The sequence below is a fragment of the Ahaetulla prasina genome, chromosome 13 (genome assembly GCF_028640845.1).
Source record: "Ahaetulla prasina isolate Xishuangbanna chromosome 13, ASM2864084v1, whole genome shotgun sequence".
NCBI classification, from domain to species: Eukaryota; Metazoa; Chordata; class Lepidosauria; order Squamata; family Colubridae; genus Ahaetulla; species Ahaetulla prasina.
The window spans coordinates 1,251,892-1,264,920 of record NC_080551.1 but is presented as its reverse complement, the minus strand read 5'-3'; the positions used below and the strand labels follow the sequence as shown (position 1 = coordinate 1,264,920).

Genomic DNA, 13,029 nt, shown 5'->3' with positions numbered 1-13,029 from the left:
TGGGGTGTTTCCTTCTCCCCTGGAGCAGAGAGAAAGCCCCTCTGCTCTGTTTAGCCACTAGTGCCACCGGTGGAAATGGGGAGGGCCAGGGCCATTGTGCAAGGGTGCTGAAAGTCACCTGATCATCTGCTGTTCGTGTTTTGACCAGTGCTGACTGGCCGAATGCTCAGCTTGCTCCTCCATATTGAGGAGACCCAGCTGGCCACTCTTCTCTGACCTCCCCACTGCAGGCCCTCCTGGTTCTCTTGGGCCGAAGGCTGCAAGTTCTGCCGAAGGAAGAATATCCCAGGTTATCCAAATGCGATTTATGAAAATCTGTTCATTGCTTAGATTGCCCTGGGGGTTTAGTGCGAAGGCCTTTATGATAAAGGCCAGGGGAGGGGCAGCCAGCAAGTTGACTTTGACCCGCTCCTCATGACCACAGCGGCAGAGTCCAGCGCAGCATAGTGGCCTTCCAGAGGGACTTAACCAGGGAGGCCCTTCCAGACCAGAACTCATAGCAGGCAATTCCCATCGTGGCTAGTAACTGCCAGAAGAAACATTTCTGTGTTGGGGTGCATTGACAGGAAGGGTCCAGAGTGGGGGAGTTAGAGGTCAGCCCCGCTTGAGTCCTGTGTCCTCTAATGGAGTCTGAAAGAAGGTGGAGCAAGTTTGCTGAGAGCAGGTAGCGAAGGGGCCAGAAGAGGGGATGAAGTAAGGGAGGCACTCTTGGGTTGCTGCAGCATGAAAAGGGAGGGGATTCTCTTGCTCCAGATGGGCAGGACCAGGATCCAGAGGTCAAAACTGCAAGGAAGGGTACTGGGCCAGAGGTTAGCCTCACAAACCGCCAGCAGTTGCAGAGGCTGCCCGGTGAAGTGGTGAGGTAATCAGACAGGCTGGATGCTCATGCTCAGATGGACCCCACACCAAGCAAGTCTAGATGGCCTCTAATATCCCTTCTAACTTGATTCTGTCTGAGAAAAGAGGGTACGTATTTGTTCATTCCAAGAGTGTATTGTTGTTAGTTGCGAAGTCGTGTCCGACCCATCGCAACCCCATGGACAACGTTCCTCCAGGCCTTCCTATTCTCTACCATCCTCGAGTCCATTTAAGCTCACGCCGACTGCTTCAGTGACTCCATCCAGCCACCTCGTTCTCTGTCGTCTCCTTCTTTTTTTTTTTTTTTTTTTATTGAAAGAGTTTTAAAAAAAACAAAAACATTTTCCCCCTTTTTTCCCCCTCCCTCCCAAAAAAAAAAAAAAACAAAACATCCCCCTCCCTCCCCCACCCCCGGCTTCCCGGGTCAATCACAAGGTAAAGTCCAATCCAAATAACCACATCCAAAGCTTTTCGTCTCCCAACCCCCTCCCCATTACATAAAATAACTTTCTAATTATTCAAAGGCAATCTGATATTTCTTAATCTGATATCTGTTTTGTAGATAATCAATCCATTTTTTCCATTCAATTAAATATCTTTCCTGCGTATTGTCTTTTAAAAACGCTGAGATTTTAGCCATCTCAGCCAAATTAATAACTTTCAATATCCATTCTTCTATTGTAGGTATCTCTTCTTTCTTCCAGTATTGTCCAATCAACAGTCTTGCTGCTGTTATTAAGTTCAAAATCAATTTAGTCTCAATCCCTGTACAATCCATTATAATTCCCAAAAGGAAAAATTGTGGCAGGAACTTTATCTTCTTCTTCAGTACATTTTGAATAATCCACCAAATTCTTATCCAAAAGACCTTAATTTTCTTGCAAGTCCACCAAATATGAAAATATGTAGCATCATCACAATCACACCTCCAACATTTCGCTTGGATATTAGGATACATACATGATAATTTTTTGGGATCTAAATGCCATCTATAAAACATCTTATAAAAATTTTCCTTAAATTCTGTGCTTGTGTAAACTTAACATTTCTAACCCAAATTTTCTCCCATGTTTCCAACATTATTGGTTCCTGAATATTCTGTGCCCATTTTATCATACAATCCTTTACCAAATCCTTTTCCGAATCTATTTCAAGCAACACATTATACAATCTCTTTATATGCTCCTGGGTCTGATTTCTAATTTGCTTTATTAAATTTTCCTCCCTTTGCATTATACCAATTTTTTGATCTTCTTTCCATCTAGCACTTATTTGCCCATATTGAAACCAAGTATAATTCCTCCCTTCTTCATTTAATACCTGTAATGATTTTAATTGCAATCTACCTCCTTCAGCATACAAAAGTTCTTTATATGTAATCATTTCCTGTTTCTGTTCTATATTTATATTCTCTATTGCATGTCTAGGGCTCGCCCATATAGGAATCTTATAATCTAATTTATAGGAATATTTATTCCAGACCAAAAGAGCACTTCTCAACACATGATTCTTAAAAGCCCTATCCACTTTTTTCCATAAAATAAGTACGCATGCCATCCATATAACAAGTCATAACCTTCTATATTCAAAATTCTTTCCTCTGTTAAGTTAAACCAGTCACTTATTACTGAGAGGGTTACTGCTTCATAATATAGTTTAAAATTAGGCATTCTTAAACCACCTCTTTCCCGTGAATCCTGTACTATTTTCATTTTAACCTCGCCTTTTTACCCTGCCATATAAATTTATTAATCCCACTCTGCCAATCTTCCAAATTTTTATCCTTTTTAATTATAGGTATCATCTGGAACAGAAACAAAATCTAGGTAACACATTCATTTTAATAGCAATCCTTCCCAATAGGGATAACTGCAATTTCTTCCAGCCATTCATATCATTCTGAACTTTTTGCCATAGCAAGTCATAATTATTCTTATAAAGTTTCTTGTTCGATGAGCTAATATAGACCCCTAAATATTTAACCTTTTTTACTACCTCAAATCCTGTCATTTCCTCTAGTTTTTGTTTCTGTTGTATAGACATATTTTTAATTATCACTTTTGTTTTTTTCTGATTTATTTTAAATCCTGATACCTTTCCATATTTATCAATTACTTCCAACAAAAATCTACTTGAATTTATAGGATTCATTAACGTAACCACTACATCATCTGCAAAAGCTCTAACTTTGTACTCATATTGTCTAATCTTAATTCCCTCTATTTTCATTAATTCTCGTATTTTATCTAATAATGGTTCCAGAGTCAAAACAAACAATAATGGTGATAAGGGACATCCCTGTCTTGTTCCTTTCGCAATCTTAATAACTTCTGTCAAACTACCATTTACTATAATCTGTGCTGTTTGCTCTCCATAACTGTCGTCTCCTTCTTCTTTTGCCCTCAATTTTTCCCAGCATTAGGCTCTTCTCCAGCGAGTCTTTCCTTCTCATTAGGTGGCCAAAGTATTTGAGTTTCATCTTCAGGATCTGGCCTTCTAAAGAGCAGTCAGGGTTGATCTCCTCTAGAACTGACTTGTTTGTTCGCCTTGCAGTCCAAGGGACTCGCAGGAGTCTTCTCCAGCACCAGAGTTCAAAGGCCTCAATTCTTTGGCGCTCAGCCTTTCTTATGGTCCATCCTTCACAGCCATACATTGCAACTGGGAAAACCATAGCTTTGACTATACGCACTTTTGTTGGCAGGGTGATGTCTCTGCTTTTTAGTACGCTGTCTAGATTTGCCATAGCTTTCCTCCCCAGGAGCAAGCGTCTTTTAATTTCTTGGCTGCAAGTCCCCATCTGCGGTCATCTTGGAGCCCAGGAAAATAAAATCTGTCACTACCTCTATTTCTTCACCATCTATCTGCCAGGAATTGAGAGGGCCGGATGCCATGATCTTAGTTTTCTTAATGTTGAGTTTCAAGCCAACTTTTGCATTCTCCTCCTTCATCCACATCAAGACGCTTTTTAGTTCCTCTTCGCTTTCTGCCATTAGAGTGGTATCATCTGCATATCTGAGGTTGTTGATATTTCTCCCGACAATCTTAATTCCAACTTTTGATTCATCCAGCCCCGCCTTTCTCATGATGTGCTCTGCATATAAGTTAAATAGGCAGAGCGATAGTATACAGCCTTGCCGGACTCCTTTCCCAATTTTGAACCAATCAGATCTCACAGGACTAAGAAGATTGCACTGTCCCATCTAAATCTAGAACTATTTTTACTGAGATTGGTTATAATAATTTCTTTTGAATTTTTTTTAATAAGATTTTTTAAAAATGGACACTAGAGGGAATTAAAGATTACAATTAATTATGAGCCACGGTGCTGCAGTGGTTAAAGTGCAGTCTGCAAGCTACTTCTGTTGACTGCCGGCTGCCTGCAATTTGGCAGTTTGAATTGCACCAGGCTCAAGGTTGACTCAGCCTTCCATCCTTCCGAGGTGGGTAAAATGAGGATCCAGATTGTTGGGGGCAATAGGCTGACTCTGTAAACTGCTTAAGGCTCTAAAGTACTGTAAAGCAGTATATAAGTCTTAGGTGCTATTGCTATTAAGGGTGAAGAGTACTTAAACTCAATTTACTGTTATATAATAAAGCAAAATACTTTAACATTGGACATATTGAAGGCTATTTTTGAACAATAGACTTGGGAGTTAACTTTAGGAGCATCTGTCTCTATAGACAGATTGTTATGTATTTGAACTTTAAGAGGGAAGTTTGGGCGGGAACTAGCACGTTGCTGATTGGCTGATGCCTCAGCCAAAATAGTATTTAAAGAGGGGTTTTTGCTGTTGGTCTTTTGCTGGGTCACAATAAACTAAAGAGCTGTTGTCACTTGAGTGGTCTCCTGCCTCGTCATTGCCCAAACTTAACATTGGCGACGAAGGTGGGATACTGAGGCAGCGAGACCAGGAAAAGAGCTGAAGGAGTACGGATTCGCAAAACCCAGCCAGTATCGGAAGCGGTTACATAGCCATGTCCAGCTATACACCGCCAGCGCCATTTGACCCTGCCAAGGAGAAATGGGGGTCGTACATGGCTCGCTTCGAGTGTTTCCTCGAAGCAAACGTACAGGGAGTCTCAGACAATCGGAAGCGTGCTTACTTCCTGAGTCACTGCGGACCAGAGGTTTTCGATACCGCCGAGTCGCTGTCGGAACCAACGCCGGTACAGTCGGTACCATGGCAAACGCTGAAAACGACACTGAAGGCACACTACGCTCCGGTGCCGTCGAAGTTTGTTCAGCGTTTCGAGCTAAGACAGCGAGTTCAGCGTGAGGGCGAATTGATAAGCATGTACATGGCCGCATTGAGGAAAGCCGCGAACCACTGTGAGTACCGGGATTTGGATGACTCTTTACTGGAACAACTCATTTGTGGGGTCCGAGACATTTATTTACAGAAGCGGTTGCTGTCCAAAAGCAACCTGACCCTAGCCCTGGCCCTGGACGAGGTCAGGGCACACGAGATGTCCACCAAAGCGGCGGAGACTCTACAGAAACCGAACACACCGAACACCGGCACAAAAGCAGCGCCAGTCCACAGCGAGGTCGTCGAGGCCAAATCCGGGGGCGAGGAAGAAGAAGAGGTCTTCTATACCGGGAGGTCGGAGAGAGGCGACCGGGACGAGTGCGTGAGCTGCGGAGGCCAACACCAACGACAAAATTGCAGATTCAAGGACGCAATTTGCCGGCAGTGCGAAAAGAAAGGGCACATCGCACAAGCCTGTCGAGCCCCACAACCGTCCCGCCCAAAATTCAAACCGGCCAATCAGCAGAGCGCTGGACCGATGAAACGGCCAGGGATTGGCTCATCCAAAAGAGGCGCAAAATTTAACCAAACAACTGTACGAGTGGGCCACGCATCAACATGAATAGAAAAGAAGATATTCACACAGACGCACATTGAAGGAGTGCCGTATAAGATGGAGGTGGACACCGGATCGTCGATCACGATCATGTCCTGGGACACCGTCGCGAGGAACCTGCCAGAGGTCGCGAAACGACAACTGCAAACCCAAAAGCTGAGAGTGCAAGACTACCAGGGAAACCGGATCCCTGTTCGAGGAATCACGTCCGTCAAAGTGAGATACAGAAACCTAAAGAAAACTCTACCGGTCACCATCGTAGATGGAAACCTTCCAAGTTTGCTGGGCCTGGAGTGGTTCAGAGCCCTGGGGATGGAAGTGACCGGGGTCCACAGAAACGGAGTCAACCTAAAGGATGAACTGCTGAAAGAGTTCGAGGACGTCTTCCAGGACTGCCTGGGCAAGTACGTGGGGACCCCTATTTCATTTAATTTAGATCCCCAGGTAGCTCCCATTAGGTTAAAGGCTAGGCGGGTACCCTTCGCCCTTAAGCCCAAGATAGACCGGGAGTTAGACAAACTAGTAAACCAGGGCATACTAGTTCCCGTCGACCATGCCAAATGGGAGACACCATTTGTGACCCCAGTCAAACCGGACGGATCAGTCTGGATTTGCGCTGACTACAAAGCAACGCTTAACAAAGCATTGCAAAAGAGCGCATACCCCGTTCCTGTAGTGCAACATCTGTTGCACTTATTGGGACAAGGGCAGGTCTTCGCCAAACTCGATTTGGCCCAAGCCTACCAACAATTACCCATAGACAATGACACAGCCGAGGCGCAGACAATTGTAACGCATCGAGGCGCATTCAAATGCACTCGACTCCAGTTTGGAGTCAGCGTAGCCCCAGGGTTGTTCCAAAATCTAATGGAACGTCTGCTACAAGGAATACCGGGGGTCGTGCCATATTTTGACGACGTACTAGTTTCAGCAGAGAACCTAGACGAGTTAGGGGTCAAACTGCGGAAGGTCTTGGGCATTTTCAGGTCTGCTGGACTTAAGGTCAAGCTCAACAAATGCCAGATAGGATTCGAATCCGTAGAATTCTTGGGTTACCAAATAGACAGAGAAGGCATCCACCCCACGGAGAGCAAAGTGCGAGCCATCAAAAAGGCTCCAGCTCCCAAAAATAAGGCTGAATTACAGGCATTTTTAGGGCTTGTGAACTTCTACGCGGTTTTCTTGCGAAATAAAGCAACAGTAGCAGAGCCGCTGCACAAGCTATTAGGAAAAAAGACTGCTTGGACGTGGGGCAAGGTTGAGGCCAGAGCATTCGAGGGCGTTAAGAACCTTTTGTCCAATGATAGCCTGCTAATCCAATATAACGGGACATAACCACTAGTGCTAGTCTGCGATGCGTCACCCTACGGGGTAGGGGCTGTCCTCAGCCATAGGCTGCCGAACGGATCGGAAGCCCCCATAGCATATTTTTCCCGCACGATGTCAGCAGCAGAAAGAAACTATAGCCAGTTAGACAGAGAGGCCCTGGCCATAGTTTCAGGAGTCAAAAAATTCCACGAATACCTATTTGGGCGCCATTTCGAAATAGTAACAGACCACAGACCACTGTTAGGACTCCTGGCGGGGGACCATCCAACCCCAGTTGCCCTATCACCCAGGATGACCCGTTGGAATATTTTCCTGGCGGCATACTCGTATAAATTGTCCCACTGTCCAGGGAAGGACCTAGGACACGCGGACGCTTTGAGTAGATGCCCGCTACCAGAGACAATCAAAGACCCGACCCCGGGGACACCCATCCTACTAATTGACTCTCTAGACTCCGGGCCGGTCACTTCTAAGGAAGTGACTAGGGCATCGTACAGAGACGTTATTATAAGGACTGTAATCGGTTGGGTACAGAGGGGATGGCCCGATGCACCGGGGGATCGTTTCAAAGACTTTACCAAAAAACGCTCTGAATTGTCGGTTCAAGGGGGTTGTCTGTTATGGGGGGATAGAGTGGTTATCCCGGAGAAACTGCGAGAAAACGTGTTGGAACTGTTACATGTGGGTCACCCAGGGATTGTGAGAATGAAAAGCCTTGCGAGGAGTTATGTGTGGTGGCCACAAATGGATAAAGACATTAGCGACAGGGTAGGAAAATGCCAGGCCTGCCAAGAGTCAAGGCCACTACCCCCGACAGCCCCCATAAGGGAATGGGAGAAACCCCAGGGTCCTTGGTCCAGGATCCACATAGACTTTGCCGGGCCATTCCATGGGCAAACATTTTTAATCGTGGTAGACGCATTTTCAAAGTGGTTAGAAATCTTGCTTATGAAATCCACAACAGCCGAAGCCGTAATTACAACGTTGCGGCACCTTTTTGTAACGCACGGATTGCCAGACACCCTAGTGTCTGACAATGGCCCGCAATTCACGGCTACTCAATTCGAGAGGTACTTAGCAGAAGAGGGCATCCGACATGTCCTCTCAGCGCCTTTCCACCCGGCGACGAACGGACTTGCAGAACGATTCGTTCGCAGTGCCAAGGAAGCGCTAGCCAGAATAATCCCCGGTGATTGGCAAGCCAAAATCGATTCCTTCTTAGCGGTACAACACAGAACCCCCTGTGTAGCTACAGGGCACAGCCCATCCGAACTATTGATGGGTAGGAAACTCAGGTGTCCATTAGATAGATTAAACCCAACATACTCCCCTGACAGGTACCAAGGCATCCAGGAAAAAACCAGGGAAATGGCAATGGGTGATTCAGTGTGGGCACATAACTATGGTGAAGGCCCAGCATGGCTTAAAGGAACGATCACTGGAGTAACAGGTCCAAAATCATATATAGTGGACATGGGGGATGGCCGAGTATGGAGGCACCATATAGATCAATTACGAAGAAGGGTACAAAATAAATCAGAAACCGCGCAACCAGACCCTGACTACCAAATATTTGAACCAACAGCTAACTCAGACCCGCGGCGATCGGAGGACTTATCTGAACTTGTAGAAGTCCAGCGACGCCAATCGGCTCCTCCAGAAGACTGCAGGGACGACTCTGCAAGTAATCCAGGGCCGGAGGGCCTAGAGGAGCAGCTGGGAGGAACAAACAGTCCCTCCGACCAGCTCGACTCGCTCCCAGGGAATGAATTGCGCAGGTCAGAAAGAGGAGACGCCCTGTCTACCTGCGTGACTACGCGGAGAAATAACATGCAAATTCCATGCAAAAAAGGGGCTCAATGCGTTCTGGGAGGGGAAGAGTGTTATGTATTTGAACTTTAAGAGGGAAGTTTGGGCGGGAACTAGCACGTTGCTGATTGGCTGATGCCTCAGCCAAAATAGTATTTAAAGAGGGGTTTTTGCTGTTGGTCTTTTGCTGGGTCACAATAAACTAAAGAGCTGTTGTCACTTGTGTGGTCTCCTGCCTCGTCATTGCCCAAACTTAACATTGGCGACGAAGGTGGGATACTGAGGCAGCGAGACCAGGAAAAGAGCTGAAGGAGTACGGACTCGCAAAACCCAGCCAGTATCGGAAGCGGTTACATAGCCATGTCCAGCTATACACCGCCAGCACCATTTGACCCTGCCAAGGAGAAATGGGGGTCATACATGGCTCGCTTTGAGTGTTTCCTCGAAGCGAATGAACTACAGGGAGTCTCGGACAATCGGAAGCGTGCTTACTTCCTGAGTCATTGCGGACCAGAGGTTTTCGATACCGCCGAGTCACTGTCAGAACCAACGCCGGTACAGTCGGTACCATGGCAAATGCTGCAAACGACACTGAAGGCACATTACACTCCGGTGCCGTCGAAGTTTGTTCAGCGTTTCGAGCTAAGACAGCAAGTTCAGTGCGAGGGCGAATCGATAAGCGTGTACATGGCCGCATTGAGGAAAGCCGCGAACCACTGTGAGTACCGGGATTTGGATGACTCTTTACTGGAACAACTCATTACAGAGGCGGTTGCTGTCCAAAAGCAACTTGACCCTAGCCCTGGCTCTGGATGAGGCCAGGGCACACAAGATGTCCACCAAAGCGGCGGAGACTCTACAGAAACCGAACACACTGAACACCGGCACGAAAGCAGCGCCAGTCCACAGCGAGGTCGTCGAGGCCGAATCTGGGGGCGAGGAAGAAGAAGAGGTCTTCTAGGTCAGAGAGAGGCGACCAGGACGAGTGCGTGAGCTGCAGAGGCCAACACCAACGACAAAATTGCAGATTCAAGGATGCAATTTGCCGGCGGTGCGAAAAGAAAGGGCACATCGCACAAGCCTGTCGAGCCCCACAACCGTCGCTCCCAAAATTCAAACCGGCCGATCAGCAGAGCGCTGGACCGATGAAATGGCCAGGGATTGGCTAATCCAAAAGAGGCGCGAAATTGAACCAAACAACCGTACGTGTGGGCCACGCATCAACACGAATAGAAAATAAGATATTCACACAGACGCACATCGAAGGAGTGCCGTGTAAGATGGAGGTGGACACCGGATCGTCGATCACGATCATGTCCTGGGACACCGTCGCGAGGAACCTGCCAGAGGTCGCGAAACGCCAACTGCAAACCCAAAAGCTGAGAGTGCAAGACTACCAGGTAAAACGGATCCCTGTTCGAGGAGTCACGTCCGTCAAAGTGAGATACGGAAACCTAAAGAAAACTCTACTGGTCACCATCGTAGATGGAAACCTTCCAAGTTTGCTGGGCCTGGACTGGTTCAGAGCCCTGGGGATGGAAGTGACCGGGGTCCACAGAAACGGAGTCAACCTAAAAGATGAACTGCTGAAAGAGTTCGAGGACGTCTTCCAGGACTGCCTGGGCAAGTATGTGGGGACCCCTATTTCGTTTAATTTAGACCCCCAGGTAGCTCCCATTGGATTAAAGGCTAGGCGGGTACCCTTCGCCCTTAAGCCCAAGATAGACCGGGAGTTAGACAAACTAGTAAACCAGGGCATACTAGTCCCCGTCGACCATGCCAAATGGGAGACACCGATTGTGACCCCAATCAAACCGGACGGATCAGTCCGGATTTGCGCTGACTAAAAGGCAACGCTTAACAAAGCATTGCAAAAGAGCGCATACCCCGTTCCCGTAGTGCAACATCTGTTGCACTCATTGGAACAAGGATAGGTCTTCGCCAAACTCGATTAGGCCCAAGCCTACCAACAATTACCCATAGACAATGACACAGCCAAGGCACAGACGATTGTAACACATCGAGGTGCTTTCAAATGCACTCGACTCCAGTTTGGAGTCAGCGTAGCCCCAGGGTTGTTCCAAAATCTAATGGAACGTCTGCTACAGGGAATACCGGGGGTGGTGCCATATTTTGACGATGTACTAGTTTCAGCAGAGAACTTAGATGAGTTAGGGGTCAAACTACGGAAGGTCTTGGGCATTTTCAGGTCTGCTGGACTTAAGGTCAAGCTCAACAAATGCCAGATAGGAGTTGAATCCGTAGAATTCTTGGGTTACCAAATAGACAGAGAAGGCATCCACCCCACGGAGAGCAAAGTGCGAGCCATCAAAAAGGCTCCGGCTCCCAAAAATAAGGCTGAGTTACAGGCCTTTTTGGGGCTTGTGAATTTCTACGTGGTTTTCTTGCGAAATAAGGCAACAGTAGCAGAGCCGCTGCACAAGCTATTAGCAAAAAAGGCTGTCTGGACGTGGGGCAAGGTTGAGGCTAGGGCATTCGAGGGCGTTAAGAACCTCTTGTCCTATGATAGCCTGCTAATCCAATACAACGGGACATTACCACTAGTGCTAGTCTGCGATGCGTCACCATACGGGGTAGGGGCTGTCCTCAGCCATAGGCTACCGAACGGATCGGAAGCCCCCATAGCATATTTTTCCCGCATGATGTCAGCAGCAGAAAGAAACTATAGCCATTTAGACAGAGAGGCCCTGGCCATAGTTTCGAGAGTCAAAAAATTCCACGAATACCTATTTGGGCACCAATTCGAAATAATAACAGACCACAGACCGCTATTAGGACTCCTGGCAGGGGACCGTCCAACTCTGGTTGCTCTATCACCCAGGATGACCCGTTGGACTATTTTCCTGGCGGCATACTCGTACAAATTGTCCCACCGTCCAGGGAAGGACCTAGGACACGCGGACGCTTTGAGTAGATGCCCGCTACCAGAGACAATCAAAGACCCGACTCCGGGGACACCCATCCTACTAATTGACTCTCTAGACTCCGGGCCGGGCACTTCTAAGGGAGTGACTAGGGCATCGTACAGAGACGTTATTATAAGGACTGTAATCGGTTGGGTACAGAGGGATGGCCCGATGCACCGGGGATCGTTTCAAAGACTTAACCAAAAAACGCATGGAATTGTTGGTTCAAGGGGGTTGTCTGTTATGGGGGGATAGAGTGGTTATCCTGGAGAAACTGCGAGAAAACATGTTGGAACTGTTACATGGGGGTCACCCAGGGATTGTGAGAATGAAAAGCCTTGCGAGGAGTTATGTGTGGTGGCCACAAATGGATAAAGACATTGGCGACAGGGTAGGAAAATGCCAGGCCTGCCAAGAGTCAAGGCCACTACCCCCGACAGCCCCCATAAGGGAATGGGAGAAACCCCAGGGTCCTTGGTCCAGGATCCACATAGACTTTGCCCGGCCATTCCATGGGCAAACCTTTTAATCGTGGTAGACGATTTTCAAAGTGGTTAGAAATCTTGCTTATGAAATCCACAACAGCCAAGCCGTAATTACAACATTGCGGCACCTTTTTGTAACGCACGGATTGCCAGACACCCTAGTGTCTGACAATGGCTCGCAATTCACGGCTACTCAATTCGAGGGGTACTTAGCAGAAGAGGGCATCCAACATGTCCTCTCGGCGCCTTTCCACCCGGCGACGAACGGACTTGCAGAACGATTCGTTCGCAGTGCCAAGGAAGCGCTATCCAGAATAACCCCCGGTGATTGGCAAGCCAAAATCGATATCTTCCTAGCGGTACAACACAGAACCCCCTGTGTAGCCACAGGGCACAGCCCATCCGAACTATTGATGGGTAGGAAACTCAGGTGTCCATTAGATAGATTAAACCCAACATATTCCCCTGACAGGTACCAAGGCATCCAGGAAAAAACCAGGGAAATGGCAATGGGTGATTCAGTGTGGGCACATAACTATGGTGAAGGCCCAGCATGGCTTAAAGGAACAATCACTGGAGTAACAGGTCCAAAATCATATATAGTGGAAATGGGGGATGGCCGAGTATGGAGGCACCACATAGATCAATTACGAAGAAGGGTACAAAATAAATCAGAAACCGCAACCAGACCCTGACTACCAAATATTTGAACCAACAGCTAACTCAGACCCGCGATCGGAGGACTTATCTGAACT

The 13,029-nt window shown here is 47.3% G+C and overlaps 1 protein-coding gene across 1 annotated transcript; it reads left to right on the top strand.

Moving 5' to 3' along the window:
- Window positions 1-2,804: 2,804 nt before the first annotated feature.
- LOC131184673 (uncharacterized) lies at window positions 2,805-8,778 on the top strand. The gene is made up of 2 exons (XM_058156302.1): window positions 2,805-6,128; window positions 8,639-8,778. The coding sequence occupies exon 1, from the start codon at window positions 4,834-4,836 to the stop codon at window positions 5,728-5,730; it is 897 nt and encodes a 298-aa protein (XP_058012285.1). The 5' UTR covers window positions 2,805-4,833; the 3' UTR covers window positions 5,731-6,128; window positions 8,639-8,778.
- Window positions 8,779-13,029: the final 4,251 nt, after the last annotated feature.